Below are 16,234 nucleotides of genomic sequence, written 5' to 3'. Positions count from 1 at the left end.
ATAACTTTTTCCAGTTTATTTCTGTGTAGTAACATTAAAGTGTAATATAATAATATAATACACACATCCTGCGTGCTGATCAGTCACATTAGTGTAGGTCCGGTGTTCATAAATAAATCTCTGGATTTTAGTCTTTGGCTGTTTAGATAAATGTGTATTATGGAGGAATGTGTACGTGCGGTGAGAGCAAATAGTTATATTAATATTTATTTTCTTAATTATTCCAGTGACTGAGACATTTCATAATCATACACCTCTAACACAATTACTTCACATACTTAAAGAAAGCTTCCAGCTGAAATAAAAGCTAATTTGGCAAATCTTCTCTGATAAACTGGAACCCGAGAACATGGAGATCTGGAATTCCTGCTGCTAACATCAGTGTAGCTTAGCAACTGAGAACGTTTTTGAGAAAACAGCTAATAAAATGTTAATCTCCAATAAACAAAAATGCAACTTTTTGTTTTGAAGGATAAAAGTAAAATTATTTTTAAACAAAAAGTCATAAGAACCAGCAACTCCTCAGTTCTGACATGATTATCACACACTTTGGGCTGTAATATAGTTTAAATCCTAGTAACCGAGCTAACGCTAGCTGCTCACTGTTAGCCAGATGTTTAGCATGTATGGATGATGTAGTGACTCTCCAAAATTACACACATAATTAAGGCAGATTCAAATATTTTGACAGGAAAGGTTTTTAAATCCGGTGCAATAAATTTGTAAACAATCTGATAATCGTGTGAAATGTTACGGAGTGTGTGAGGGTGAAGCTTAGCGATGTTAGCGGTGGCTCAGATGTAGACGGGCTGTTCCTGAGCCGTCAGCAGGCGGTACATGGCAGCAGGCATGGTCTTCATGTGGATCTGAGATGCAGAAGGAACAGCCACTGACAGGACGCCGAATCCATAACAATATGTGAACATTTTAGCTGCATGCACTGTGACATGAAGATAGAATCAGACGGTAAAGTGATTGTGTTACTGTACCTCTCCAACTGCACTAGAAAGAATATGGACGATCTTCTCATGGGGCGTGGCCACCACACTCTGCCCGTTAATCTCGATGATGCGGTGGCCCACTCTGACTCCACCCCTTTCTGCAATACCCCCCCTCATCAGACTGCAGATCTGCGATCAGGAGAATGTAATACACGTGTAATAAACATTTAGATCAGACTAGAGGAGTTCAAATAAACACTTCACTAATCCTGCTTCATTACTACATAAAATTTCATTACTTCTTATTTGACTATAAACAGTTTACTTAGTGGAAAAATTTGAACTTTCACTCGAGTATAATTTTAACTCTTTCCACTTTTAATTCAGTAAAATTATAAAACAAAACCCAAATTTTCACTTCTTTTTTTTCACCCCTGTAAATAAATCCAGACGATCATATTTACACACAGTCCCTTAATAAAGCAGAAGCCATCAGATCTTTAATAGGAATTAGAACATAAAAAAACACCACCACAAGCCCCAAAGTTATTAGGTTTTGTTCCAGAGTTACCCACAATGCCATTCTGTACGCTGAAGCCGAGTTGGTACCGGAGGTCTGGTCTGCGGATGAGGACCATGGTGACTGGAGGACATCTGACAATGTTCATCTTAATCCTGGACTGAGACTTCAGGCCCTGAGGACGAGGTGCGCAAACTTTTTCACACATTCATTCATGATAACCTGATCGGCCTCGTGTGTAAAAATGCAGTGATGCTGTTTATGAACTCGTCCATGGAACGTTATTATATCAGTTTATTAGAATGATCACATCACTATAATAACAGATTGTAGTAATAATAGATCATTATGATATAATAGTGCACTATTTAGGGTGCAGTCATTGTTGTAGAGTGAATTCACAGTGGCTCAATTATATTCCCAGGGTAGTACACCGTATTCGTACCCATAATGCACCAAAAATCCAGTGTATAACACTGCTTTCACACCACATACTGACGCGGCTGTGTGTGTTAGTGTTCCAGTAAAAAACGCAGCTCGTCTTGTTGCCGAGAAACCGAGTCGAGGTTCAACCCTCAGTGAGGTGTGAGGACGAGGTGAAGCTGCTCACCTTGATAATGCTCTGGCAGGTGGACAGCGGCAGACCCACCAGACTCGTCCCATTCACCGTCATGATCTGATCTCCGATGTTGAGACGGCCAGATTTCGCCGCAGGTCCGGCGTGCATCAGACTGGCGATGATGACTGTGGGTAAGATGGAGCCCCAGCCAGATTCCACGATGACCACACCCAGGATTTCACCCTTCTGCTTCTCTATATACACCTGTTACACGTCTCACACACACACACACACACACACACACGACTCCTGAACACAGCCGAGTTACTGAGCAGATCTGATCAAACCCCACGCTGACTGATCTTCAGCTCTGACACGGGAGATTACAGAGATCAGGGAAACTAGTGTGCTCCCGTTTGTTAATGTAGATCATTCTGTATAAATGTGTAGAATAAAAAGGTATGGAGTCTTTTCACCTGGTAAACGTGTAACTGCTCACTCTGATGATCCGTATAAAGATCAGTCCATTATTTATTTTTAAGGAGTAGATTTAGTTTAGCCAATCAGGTCTTATTCAGAAAGTTTTCTGTAGCGTAAGGAGTGTTTTATTTATATAATCAATAAAAACCTGATTTAGCTTTACAAATAATATTAAAACGGACTGTTTTTGTCACAGAAGAGCACCATGTCACAGCGGTTAACAAAGTTCTACAGTGAATAATCAACACGCTGTTTAAAGCGCAGCGAGGTTCTGCGTATATTCTGCATACAGCTCTAGCAGTAAGGCTTTGGGCTACTGAGCAGAAGGGTGTGAGTTTAAATCCCAAGCTGTAACTGTAAGACCTTTAACTCTGACTTTCTCCAAGTGACTTTGGATTAAAGCTCCTGCTAAATGAAATAACTGGAAACTTTGTGTGTTCCACTCACGTCTCTGCAGTTTTCAGACTTGGAGAAGTGGATGAGGTCGTCGTTGTACATGTCCTGAGTGTTGAGGAGGTCGCTGTACTCTCTCTGACTCAGGTCCTCTGGATCGATACCGTTCGCCCGCAAGAACTCCTGATACGCCACGCTGAAGGACTGACCGATGGACTGAGCGATCAACTGAGCCTGTGAAGGAAAAGAGAAGAGAGAAAGAAAGAGGAAGAGGATTCAAGAAGCAATTACACTGGCAAGTATGAATAGAAGAAGTGTAAACCTCAAATGTCCCAGGAGCTCCAAATTTATTTTTGTTTCGAATTCAGAAAAACTACAAATATCTGGTATCATCATAATGATTCATTTTTAAATATGATCTTGAACCTCTTTTCATAACCATGACAGTGCACTAATCTGAAAGCAGCCATTTAGACTCTGGAGATAGTGTTTCATTCTGTCTGTAGTGAATCATATCAGCAGTGAGACCTGAGGAGCTTCACATCAGGTTTTATTTCTGGCTCTTGTGGTTAAGATAAATGTCCACACAGAGGGAACTGAGGCTGGCGAGTAACTGAGGAAATGAGCTCACATCCTCTGACTCGAACACATGGCAGATCATTCTGTACTGCTGCCGTTCGTCCTGCGCCGGGTTCGAGTGCTGAGCGTCGGCCGTGTCCAGCTGCTCCTGAGTACTGCGGGAACGAATCATCTTCCTGCGCGCCATCAGGACCACCATGTTCCCGATGTCTGCGATGTAAGAGATGGTCCTCAGAGGATGGTCCATCATTGTCTCCTGCCAAGCATCGTTTAAAACACAGTCAATTCAAATCATCAGAAAATCCTAAATTTGTGTGCGTGTGTGTGTGTATTATTTGCAACTATTTAGCATCAGACAAGTAGTTGAATGAATTTGACCTCAGTTACCAGGTCACATGATCTCAGTATGACTATACCTGCTCCTGGAAGAACCCCGAGTGTGTTGGAGAACATACCTACAGGCCAACCAAGAGGCCATGTGTAAAGCTCAACGTGATGCTAGCAGCACCATGCTTCAGTGTTCTAATACTACAAAATGTGGAACAGTTGAAGGGCATGAATACTTATGTAACCCATACGTACAAACAGGTTCCATCCAGCACCTGAAGCGTTCTTCTCTTTGTCCCTCTATGGGAATTCTTACAGGCAGAAAAGGTTACACGTACAACCTGTGCAGGAAGCTAGAACCCTGAACCCTTGCAGAGAACGCTTGAGGGACCCATTTTTCTAAGAGGATGTGACCACATACAGCCTTTATCTGTCTCATGAGCTGCTGTGTTTTCTTTAGCCAATGAAGAGAGGGATTCAGGAAGGAGATGAAGAGAGGGATTCAGGAAGGAGATGAAGAGAGGGATTCAGGAAGGAGATGAAGAGAGGGATTCAGGAAGGAGATGAAGAGAGGGATTCAGGAAGGAGACCAGTGATGAGCAGAGAGACAACACAAAGCAGTGACAAAACGTGGAACTGTACTGTCCGAGTGGATAAAATATAAGTAATGAGAGAGAGAGAGAGAGACAGAAAAAGAGAGAAAGATAGATAGATAAGACACAGAAAGAGAAAAAGAAAAAAAGAGAGTGAGGGAGAAAGAGACAGACAGACAGCTATACAGACAGAGTGTTTTGTTCACCTGTGTGTCAGCGTTGAGAACTTTAATCCTCTGAGTTGACACGAACAGATCCACCTCAGTGCTAGAGAGAACTTCACCTCCTGCACCCTGTCACCAGGAGAAAGAAAATAACCACATTTTCATTATAGAACATGACCCTCCTCTTCTACACTCGCTCACACGCACTCGCTCACACGCACTCGCTCACACTGAACTGGGTTTAATGTTTCTCCATCATCCAGTCGCGTGTAATCGTCCATTTATCCAAAGTTCATACACAGAACGAGACGAGAATCACTTGGAGCCCAAAAACAACAGAAACAACTGATTATCACAACATACCCTCTGTCTCTCTCTCTGTCTCAGTCTCTGTGTCTCACTGTATCTCTCACTGTCTCAGTCTCTCTCATTGTCTCTCTTTCGCTGTCTCTCTCGGTCGTTCTGTCTCTGTCCGTGAGCTCCTGTTCAACGTGAGTCTCAAGAAGCAGATGAATGCAAAGTGAAGACACTCAGGACAGTGTGTGTGTGTGTGTGTGTGTGTGTGTGTGTCTGTGTGTATGCAGTGATGGTGATGGAAAGTGTGATATTATGGGATGGTTTAGCTGAAGGGGAACAGGGCAGTGTGTCGTCATGGTGAAGAATCCCCATCAGTATGGCAGGCTAATGGTGAGAAATGTTATCAGCAAGTTGTTTTCTAATGGCACTGACACGAGCAGCTCGGAGCGTCAGCGCTGTCTCTGAGCGTCACCTACATGTCACTCATATCGGTTTGTTGTGTTCAGAAAAAAAGGTCAGCTGAATAACATCAGATAATTAACCCATAATTCAAATTCTAAATTCAGAAATAATGTTTAAACATTAGCAAGAAAACTGGCTACTAACATGCCAATATGTGTAAAAGTCACATTAGCGATCAAGGCCAAGTCAATAATAATCATTACTGGTCAAATCTAGCTCCGCCCCCTGGCCCTAATTCTCACCCGGACGCGGGTCATGGCCTCCTGAGCCTGCTGCATGCGGGAGCTCTTACTCGGCGTTCTCTCTGACAGAAGCTGTGTGGAACCCAAAAAACTGGCTGCAAATATGATACCATCGATTAAATCCTCTGGATCACACGGTCCTGGAACTGCCAAAAAAATATTACAGAACAATTAGTGAAAAACATCTGACCATTAACCTGATTTAAATTACAGCGAAACCAGCCACAGGTGATGATGAATATTATTTACATGACAGCACTGTTGAATTCTGATTAGTCAGAAGGTATTGATTCATTCTCAGAGAACAGGAAACAACTTGATTCCCTAACATTACATGTAACTATAAGCAGATAAAAAAGTTTTTTAACTAAAAGGAACTGGAACTTACCATCAACGTATGTAGGGAAAGCAGCCAAGTTTCTTTTAAGCTGAATATAAAAAAAACAAGACGTCAACACACCGGTGTAAATACGGTTACAAAGTGGAAGAGGCAATTAAAAAATTAGCCACTGACCTCATCAGCTGTTGGTAAACTAGGACTGACGTCTGCTTCCTGCTGCTCATGAGTTCTGGAAGATTCTGCTCCCAGAGGAACTATGGGATCTGAAGCTAGAACCTGGGAACATGTCTGACACAGAACAGCATAGAACCATGAAAGAATACTGAATAATAATAATAATAATAATAATAATAATAATAATAACAACAACAACCTCAGATGAAGATTGTCGTGTAGTCAGACACTCACCGTGTTCTGAGGAGAAGGAAGCTGTGGAGGAGATGGAGGTGAATAAAGCTGTGGCTGGCACTCCTCCACCGGGCTGACATCTCTCCTCATCACCCACACTGGCTCTTTGGGTTTGTCAGGCATGTACGGTGAACGCACCGTCTTAGTCTTCACTTCCTCGATTGCCTCCTTTATGTCTCTTATTGCCAGAGAGATCACATCTCCAGAAATGTTTGCAGATTCTTGCATAGCATGTGGTCGGTCTTCTACAGAGTCATGTTCTGGCTTCTCCTCTCGAGGACGAACCTCACACTGCTCCTTTCTGATCTCTGAACATTCCTTTTCTACGCTTCGTCTCCAAGCCTTACTTCTGCCTCGATCAGGACTGCTCGCTTCATCTCCTGACTGTTCGTTATAGTGGTGCAATCTGGAACCGACAGAACCCCGTGGTCTCTGCTCCTCATGTAGACTGATCTGTGGATTAGCCTCACTGGTGGACATGTCCTGGTTTTTCTCAAAGCTCTGCTGGTCGTCAGAGTGTTCCTGGTACCATCCTGTTTGTGGTGAGTGGTACAGTTCTCTGTCCGATTCTGTTGGCGTCACTGGGTAGAACTTTGGACAGGACTCAGAGACTGGTGGAAATGAAGTAGAACAGGCTTCTGAACTGGAGTGTGAAAATGTTTCTTCATAGGACTGAGCACCAGATCGGCATTCAGGCCTCATGTCTGTGCTTATGGCAGTGTAGCTGGCGGAGGTTAGATGAATAGGACCTGATTTGGGCTCCATGGGGTAACCTCTAAGAGGTTCTGTGAAAGGCTGGGACTGGAAATTAGGGTTTGGTAGTGGCTGACGTGGAAATTCTGCAAAAGGTGGAACATCCACTCTGATAGGCCCAGACCTCCTACTGGTCTTCTTACTACCTTTTGAAGTACCCACTTTTGCCATGGAATCCTTCTCCACTTGAATCTGTTCTTCCTGTTCAGCCTCTTTGTGAGACTCTCTCTCCTCTCTCTTTTCTGGACATCCTTCCACCTCCCATTCGTCTGTTTCACCCTTGCACTCCTCTGTCTGCTCCATCTCTCTGTGCTGATCCTCAGTATGCTCAGAGTGTGTGTGAAGGCTGCTCTCAGTACTGGAGGAGCAATGTAGACCTGGGCTACTTCCGTCTTGCTCCTCTACAGGTGGTACCTCCTGTGGAGAGGGGGTTGGTTCCTCCTGAGAAGGAGTCAGATCCTCCTGTGAAGATGGAGTCAGCAGTTCCTGGGAAGACTCCTCGGGCGACAAAGTGTCAATCGCTGGATTGATCTCAGGAACATCGAGGGGCTGTGGCACTGCATGAATCTGTCTGGGTTGGTGTCGATGTCTGTGCTGATGCCCTGCATCACCACTCCGTCGATACCTCGACCCATTTGGACGAGGCTGCTGACCAGGCTGTGGCTCTGCATCTCCACTCTCACTCGACCCCCTCTGGGCGTGGCAGGGGGCATGTCTTCGGCTGCGTCGTGGTGGAGCTCGGTTAGTGCCAGGCTGCTGTTGGTGTGATTGTCGATGGTAGTGATGATGATGATGATTATGATGGGCATTTCCCTGTTCGTCTTGGCTGTTCAGCTGGCATGGCCTCCACCTGGGACGGCCTCCTTCTACAGGCTGCCGGATGCGCTGAGTGGGTGGGGCTTTGGCCTCTGCCTCCTCTGGATCCTCCCTGTGACTCATGGCTGTTGCTATTAAGTGGACATGATGGTTTTGCACAACCTGATTTGGTGGGATGAAAGATAAGAACGTAAATAAAATGAAATGAGTGTGAGTGTTGGATGAAGCTAGTCCCACACGCATGACTATCAAGAGCCATCAAGCTTTTTTTTTTTTTTATGAAATGCACTGCACAGCCTACTTTAGGGATAAGGCCTCAATCCCAGTGGAATGGGATGGATAATCTGAGATTTCATCCAGATCCTGAACAGCTGGCAGATGGTGGAACAGAGGACAAGGTCAACAGCCTCCAAAGACCCTCGCTAAACGAATTACTCTCTCAGCAGCAGCACGCTGGAAGCTGACCGCTGGAGGTAAAGACGGTTACGTATGATAAATCACGAAAACTGTTACGCAACAACAAAATACTACACAGTGTGGCCTGTGATCCCAATATGTTTTGTTGGGAGCAAAGTTAAAACCTGACAGCTCTCGCTTTCAGTAGATGCTTTATCCAGGTCAGGGTGGCAGTGGATCCGGAGTCTATCCCGGGAACAATGGGTGCAGGGAAGGAGAATTCACCCTGAATGGGATGCCAGTCTATCAAAGTGCACCATGCACACAACATTTACACACACTCACTCACACCTAGGGTCAATTTATCATAGCCATTCCTCCTACATGCATGTGTTTGGACAGTCAGAGGAGACCAGAGAAAAACACAGGAAGAACATGCAAAACTCTACGTCGACAGTAACCCGAGCTCAGGATTGAACCCAGGACCCTGGAGATGTGTGAAAAGAAAGCCAAGACCTACCCACCAGCTAAAACCTTCTGTGATTCATACCTCCATAGAGATATCCACAACATGTAAGAGACAAAGGGATGGATAGTGTGTGTGAGTGTGTGAGTGTGAGCGAGTGTGTGAGAGAGAGCGAGAGAGAGTCAGTCCCAGATGGCCTGTGTATGTAGGCTGCAGACATCACACCCCCGTGTCGTACAGCCGAGTCTCAGTTTGTCCATCTGTCGCCTGTGCAGGAGGAATCACCTCACCACGACCTCAGTGACCTGCTGTACTTTTTTATCCTCACAATCACCATCACCATCACCATCACCTCACCTGGATCTCTACAGGTTACATCTAGACCTTCTTTAGTTTGATCCACTGGCAGAAGCTTGTACATAGAACCCTACAACAGTGCATTTAGAAAAAGGTTTAGAAAATGTAAAACCTCTTTATGTTCCAAAAAACATTAACCATCCAAGGAGCCTTTGAAGAACCCAATTCTAAGAGAATGCTTTTTCCTGACATCATACATGCAGATGTTGCATCAGTGTTCTTGTAGAGATTGGTCTAAAATAAAGATATGAAATATTTAGAAGTGTATACACTCCTATAAAAAAAAACCTAATCTAAAACACCATAAAAACATTGGGATTTGGGATTAGTGTGTAGATGTGCTCATTAATCCGTCAACCAAAACACATTTTACAGCGAGTCAGGATGTGAAGTGAAATTACACAAACATGCGATCAGCTGTAACGCGGTGAATTCTCATTCAGTTATTACTGTAGAGCTCAGCAAATATTTATTACTTACCTACTCTTAAATAAATATAAATACAGCCAAATATTTGTTTAATTCACCTAAATCAACAAACATGATGATTATAAATAAAATAAATCAAATACACATTGTGGTACAGATTAAAACAGGTATACTATAGTAGGGCATTTCTTATATTAGATATATGGAAATTATACACTCTCAGATAAAAGGGTACTAAACTTTAACTTTCCTTGTAATTGGGGTGCTACACTTCTCCAGTGACCTTTGAAATAATTTAAGGTACACAATCAGACCGTGATTATTTTTTAGGAAAGGGTGTGTTTAACAGATTAGTCCTCTCAGTATCTGATCGCTGATGCTCGGAGATGTAGCTGTATTGAGGTTTCTGTTTTAGCCACACACAAAAAAAGAAAGACCTCCACATCACCACCTACATCACAGATAAACACCAAAGAGTTCATTTTGTATTCAGGCTTCTGCATTTATACCTTTCTAAATAAAAGACACATAGGCCTATTATAGGTACAAGAAGTACTATAGGATGGTTCCACCTGAGCGACATGGAACCAGTTTGGTACCCGTTTATTCTGAGAGGGTGCAAAAAGATCCTCCTACAGGTTTATTCACAGAGTAGCACATCATTATTCCTGACACTAGGACAGTTATAATAAACACACACTGGTGTAAAGGGTGTATTTCTGTTCCCCATCCACAGCTCTGAGCTCTGATCCTTCATTCTAATATGATTTTAATAATCACTGTGAGAACTTTCAGTCCATCTGTAATGTATTACTGAGAGAGAAACATCAGCTCTGGGCTTGTGTTTAAACCCGATGGCCTGCACCGAGGCTCTAAACCTCTTCTTGGATAATCAGATTAAAACTGTGCGGGTCTGCCTCACGCACGCGCGGTGTAAAAGGTCACGCTGCGTTTTAAACACTAGATTAAATAGTGAAACGGAGAGATGCGGGACCGCACACTCTTACCTGTTAGGAAGCGGATGGATGATGAAGCGCCGCTCGGTTCTGTGTGTCCATGTTCTCCGCGTCAAGCTCTCTCCGTGTAACGTGTCCGCGCGCGCTAACGGTGAGAGCGGCGCAGTGCGCGTGCAGAGCCGCACCGGATTACAGCCGCATCCTCCGAGACACACCGACACACCCTGCGCGCGCTCACACACACACACGCTCACACACACACGCTCGCACACACACGCGCGCACACACCAATCAGTCACCACCGTTAATAACACCACATACAGCCACAACAGCGACCTCTACAGGACACACGGCGTCCGCCTAACTGCGTTTCCATGGTAACAAAATAGCGCGGTTGAGTGATTTTAGGATTATGGGTAATGTAGTACAGCTTTCTCATCTTCATCATGTCCCAAACCACACCCTGTTCACTAGCTATAGATACTACAATGGGTACTATACACATTATTTCTGAAAGTAGGCTACAATGTAAAATATCCCACAATGCACTGCTGGAGGCTAAAGTCCAAACCGTGCAGCCTACAGGGGATGCTGAGTACCCATAATGCACTATGCAGTGAGTAGGGAATAGGATTAAATGACATCTTTCTTCAATAATAATAATAATAACAATAATAATAATAATAATAGTAATAATAATAATAATAATAATAATAATGAATGAATGATATAATTTATATCTCTGTTGCCTCATAAATGTGTTTACAGAAAAAATAATAGTAACATCATTAAAAATAATATATTCTTAAGATTGCAGTGTTTGTGCTGTGTCTCGTCTGTGACGTGAAGTTCAGCAGTGAAATGAAGAACAGTGTACAGTGGTGTTTGAAAGTTTGTGAACCCTTTAGAATTTTCTACATTTCTGCATAAATGTGACCTAAAACATCATCAGATTTTCACTCAAGTCCTAAAAGTAGATAAAGAACCCAATTATACACATGAGACAGAAATATTATAAAGTATGTGCACCTGTGCGTTCAGTATGTGGTGTGACTCCTTGTGCAGTAATAACTGCAGATAAACGTCTGCGGTAACTGTTGATCAGTCCTGCACATCGGCTTGGAGGAATTTTATCCCGTTCCTCAGTACAGAACAGCTTCAACTCTGGGATGTTGGTGTACATGGTGAAGGCATCTGGAATGAAGCTGTTAATGATTTTCAGATTCTTCAGTATGAAATCATCATTCAGGGCTGAACTGCACCCCTTCCTCATGCTGTCATGATCCACACAGATTAGTATTGTTCATCTATCTACTGGACATCCAGGGGTTCAGCTTTTTCCTGCCCAGGTTCATTAGGGACATTGGACACTAGATGCTAAGTAATTTAATTAGAACCACAGAAAACAAGAAGTAAGCTGTCTGATTATTGATGATGTAGATACGCGTATGTACTGTAGTTATGTAGTGATTATAAAATACTACTTGAATTAAATTGAACTGAATTCTACAGATGTCATTCCTTATTGCACTCTTCTAGATTATCCCCAAGCTACTTCCTCACTGCAAAGAAAAGAAGGGTTTAAAACCTGAAATTGAATTGAAAGTAAAGGAAGAAGGCTGAGCAGCTCAGATTATGCAGCTGGAGAGATTTTAATCTGGAACTGGTTTATATTTATATTACCAGAGCCATCCATTTATCACACACTCCCTCTCTCTTTTCTTCTTTCCTCTCTCTCTCTCTTTCTCTTTAGCTCTCTCGTGGTTCCTCCCTTTTATTCTCAGACTCTCTCTGTATGGCAGACAGACAGACGGCTCCCATCTGAAGATCAGCTCAGTTTAGGAGAAGTCACGTCAGTTCACCTCAGACGCTGACGCTGGTAGACACATGCTGTGCTCTGACTGAGGAGAATGGAGCTCTTCACTCAGGAGAAGATGATTCTCTACATCTTCCTCAGCATTCTTAGTGAGTACAAAACCTAAACTGTGGACATGAGGAAGAAAAGAAGGGAACGTGAGTCGGTCCAAGTCTGCCGTTGTGTAGTCTGATTATCCGATTGTGTTACAGCGATGGCCCGAGGAAAGACCTTACCAGGCTCGTGTAGTTTTCAGGAGACGACGTGTGACTACACAGCAGATGCAGCTTTTCTCAGCTGGAACCTCAACCCTAATGGTAAGGAATGATCTGAACACTGAGCGCCAAGGACTGGAAAAAGGCTACAAACTAAAAAACCTCAAATCGGCCAAAAAGATCATGAGTTTAATCAGTTTTATAAGATAATAAGTGTCATGACTCGGAAAAGTAAATGATTTGATTATTAGGTGTGCATATCTTCATCAGAAATAAACACGCAATAAAGTCTTTAATAGCCATCGGAAGCACAACGTGCCTTCATCCATCTGGAGAACATCAAAAGAACATTTTAGCACTGAAGATTTCAGACTTGGCATCAGACTTGTTTATCTGCTGCTTCGGGTTTTTGTCGACTCATTTTTACTGATATACAAAATAACTGAAGAAAATGATGTTTAAGACTGCAGTGTGATTTACACTGTGATAAATGTCTGATCCAGTCTGATCCAGTCTGATCCAGTCTGATCCAGTAGTTAATAAGAGCAGCGTCTCATTACGATCTGTCCCATCCATCTTCCTGTTCTACCATCTTTTACCTGTTCTGTAAAAGAGCTCTTCATTTATTCAATAAATGATTTATTTATTTATTTATTGATTGATTGATTGATTGATTGATTTATTTATTTATTTATTTATGTATGTATTTATTTATTTCATCGTATTCTAGCATTGTTTTATCGTGTCCACTATACAGAACTTTGGTCTCGGGCTGTTTTTATATGTGCTTTATAAATAAAATGAACTTGAACTTGAACGTCCCAGTAGATGTACTGTTCACTTTAGATCTGTTGTTCCCCGTGGATCAGTTGTTCTCTGAATGCTCTTCTTTTGCCCTCTTGAGAGCATTTCATCACGGTGGATGCGAACTCGCAGGGGGACGGGGACAAGGCAGTTCTGTTGGGTCCTGATGTGGAGCTGCAGGATTGGAGCTGTCTTCGAATCATCTATCAGATCACCGGTGCTGGCTCTCTTCAGGTTCTCGCTCGTTCAGATGGAGAGAGTTTTGACCACACGCTCTGGTCGGCCAGCGGGCCGTCTGATAGCTGGCTCATCTCCACCATAGACCTGCAGAATTCCACCGAGCCGTACAAGGTGAGAGATGTGAGACGTTGAGCTGGTAATCATCTACAGTGTTGGATTAAAGGAAAATAAAAATAAAGCAGAAACTAACGTTTATTATGTCACTTTTTGTTTATTTATTATGTCATTATAGTTGTCATGTATGTTGCTTCTCTCAGCCTCAGCTTCTAATCAGAAATCACAGATCTGGATCATTATATTAACAAAATATTTGTTTGTGCAGCTTTGCTGTTGATTTTCTTCTTCTCTTTGTTAAGGCTGAGTTTAAAAAGATGTGTTCAGTCGTTCTCTCATACCCGTGTCAGCACGCTGCTGCATAAACCTCATTTAAACAGATCCATTTAGGAGTTTCTGTCTAACACGCTGCATTTTTCAGCTCTTACACTGAGCTAAATTAACCCTTAACCCTTCGCAAAACTGTAAAGAAATACATAGTATGTAACTGTTTATAATAAACAATAATCTCGCATGTGCATCACTTTTCTTCATTTGTGACGTTACGGGTTTTGTTCATGGACACAACAGTTCCAGCTTGGCAGCGCTCGCATTTAAACTCTGATTCATAGCGCAAAGATTGAACCACGGAAACCTGGCAGCAGACGAATGTTCCAGCTACCGGTCTGTTCCTGTGTAAATAAAACCAGAACACCTGGAGCAGCAGCGTGACGGAGCTTCAGGGAAAGCGTGCAGATGTCGTATCGTCTTATTGAAAAGAAATGACATGTTAGTGTTTATAACACTGAAATATGGGAAATTAATGTTCATTATTATTATTATTATTCCTTTATTCATTTCATTATTATTCCTTGGACGAGGAACTAAAAGGACATAATAAAAATACTTATATTATCTTAATTTAATAATGTTAATGTGATCACAACACAACATGTGTATTTTATAAATCAGCGTTAATAAATGTTCAGCCTTAGAATTTCTGAGATTTTACATTCCATATTGTATTTGTGTTATTAATGAAAATGTGTGTGTGTGTGTGTGTGTGTGTGTGCGCGCTGTAGATCGTGATCGAGGGTGGACGGGGCTCGGCTGAAGGCAGCAGTGTTTCCATCTTTGAGGTCAACATTTCGGATAAATACTGCATCGGTCAGTGATGTAAACTACACACACACACTCACTCACACACACACACACACACACACACACACACACACACATTCACTCACACTCATTCACTCACACTCATTCACTCACACACACTCACACATTGAACATTAAAGCTCGCCTCTGCACCTGATCCCTGATTTGTAAATGCATTTATTTATTTATTTATTTATTTATTCATTCATTTATTCATTTATTCATTTTCTGGGTTTTTCCCCAGAATGTGATTTTGAGGAATCTCACCTGTGTGGTTATGTGAGCCAGTGGAGTGGAAATGTGAACTGGTATGTGGGGAGAGGAGCTCCAAACAACCCTGCACTCAGTGACGGACCAGGTACGCCAGATCACGCACAACTCAGTAACCTACAGTGTGCATCCTGCTGCAGTGTTCTCACCTGAACTCACCTGAACTCACCTGAACACACCTCAACTCACCGGAGCTCATCTGAACACACCTCATCTCACATGAACACACCTGAACTCACCTGAACACACTTGAACTCACCTCAACTCACCTCAACTCACCTCAACTCATCTGAACTCATCTGAACACACCTGAACTCACCTCAACTCATCTGAACACACCTGAACTCACCTGAACACACCCGAACTCACCTGAACACACCTCAACTCACCTGAACACACCTCAACTCACCTGAACACACTTGAACTCACCTCAACTCACCTGAACACACCTGAACTCACCTGAACACACCTCAACTCACCTGAACACATCTGAACTCATCTGAACTCATCTGAACACACCTGAACTCACCTGAACTCACCTGAACACATCTGAACTCATCTGAACACACCTGAACTCACCTGAACTCACCTGAACACATCTGAACTCATCTGAACTCATCTGAACACACCTGAACTCACCTCAACTCATCTGAACACACCTGAACTCACCTGAACACACCCGAACTCACCTGAACACACCTCAACTCACCTGAACACACTTGAACTCACCTCAACTCACCTGAACACACCTGAACTCACCTGAACACATTTGAACTCACCTCAACTCATCTGAACACACCTGAACTCACCTGAACACACCTGAACTCACCTGAACACACCTGAACTCATCTGAACACACCTGAACTCACCTGAACACACTTGAACTCACCTCAACTCACCTCAACTCATCTGAACTCACCTGAACTCACCTGAACACACCTGAACACACCTGAACTCACCTGAACTCACCTGAACACACCTGAACACACCTCAACTCACCTCAACTCATCTGAACTCACCTCAACCCACCTGAACACACCTGAACTCATCTGAACACACCTGAACTCACCTGAACTCACCTGAACACACCTCAACTCACCTGAACACACCTCAACTCACCTGAACACACCTGAACACACCTCAACTCACATGAACACACCTCAACTCACCTGAACACA

The 16,234-nt window shown here is 43.0% G+C and overlaps 2 protein-coding genes across 3 annotated transcripts in view; one reads left to right on the top strand and one right to left on the bottom strand.

The window, feature by feature from the left end:
* Window positions 1-18: 18 nt before the first annotated feature.
* Window positions 19-7,867, bottom strand: apba1b (amyloid beta (A4) precursor protein-binding, family A, member 1b). Its single transcript, XM_053644732.1, has 12 exons — window positions 7,684-7,867; window positions 6,306-7,579; window positions 6,072-6,185; window positions 5,946-5,985; window positions 5,558-5,703; window positions 4,599-4,685; window positions 3,525-3,728; window positions 2,948-3,127; window positions 2,072-2,284; window positions 1,517-1,636; window positions 990-1,130; window positions 19-866 (listed from the first exon to the last, which is right to left on the bottom strand). Exons 1-12 carry the CDS (start codon window positions 7,865-7,867, stop codon window positions 795-797), a joined length of 2,775 nt encoding a protein of 924 aa, XP_053500707.1. The 3' UTR covers window positions 19-794.
* Window positions 7,868-12,266: 4,399 nt separating this feature from the next.
* mamdc2b (MAM domain containing 2b) overlaps window positions 12,267-16,234 on the top strand; it is a 14,280-nt gene continuing 10,312 nt past the window's right edge. For both annotated transcript variants that reach the window (XM_053646161.1, XM_053646160.1), the window contains exons 1-5: window positions 12,267-12,443; window positions 12,546-12,650; window positions 13,453-13,703; window positions 14,708-14,792; window positions 15,031-15,144. In XM_053646161.1, coding sequence (XP_053502136.1) covers window positions 12,389-12,443; window positions 12,546-12,650; window positions 13,453-13,703; window positions 14,708-14,792; window positions 15,031-15,144 — 610 coding nt within the window. In that variant the 5' untranslated portion in view covers window positions 12,267-12,388. The remainder of the gene's footprint in view (window positions 12,444-12,545; window positions 12,651-13,452; window positions 13,704-14,707; window positions 14,793-15,030; window positions 15,145-16,234) is intronic.

Source organism: Ictalurus furcatus, chromosome 16 (assembly GCF_023375685.1).
Source record: "Ictalurus furcatus strain D&B chromosome 16, Billie_1.0, whole genome shotgun sequence".
Classification (NCBI taxonomy): Eukaryota; Metazoa; Chordata; class Actinopteri; order Siluriformes; family Ictaluridae; genus Ictalurus; species Ictalurus furcatus.
This window is presented reverse-complemented; position numbering and strand designations above follow the sequence as displayed.

Bases quoted from the DNA above. Each gene is read 5' to 3' on its own strand.
- apba1b (XM_053644732.1), bottom strand. From the start codon at position 7,867: ATGCCCATCATAATCATCATCATCATCACTACCATCGACAATCACACC. The intron at 5,704-5,945 runs GTAAGTTCCAGT...TTTTTTTGGCAG, and splicing joins TTTCCCTACATACGTTGATG to TTCCAGGACCGTGTGATCCA. The intron at 3,729-4,598 runs GTGAACAAAACA...GATGCTTGGCAG, and splicing joins TTCTCAACGCTGACACACAG to GAGACAATGATGGACCATCC.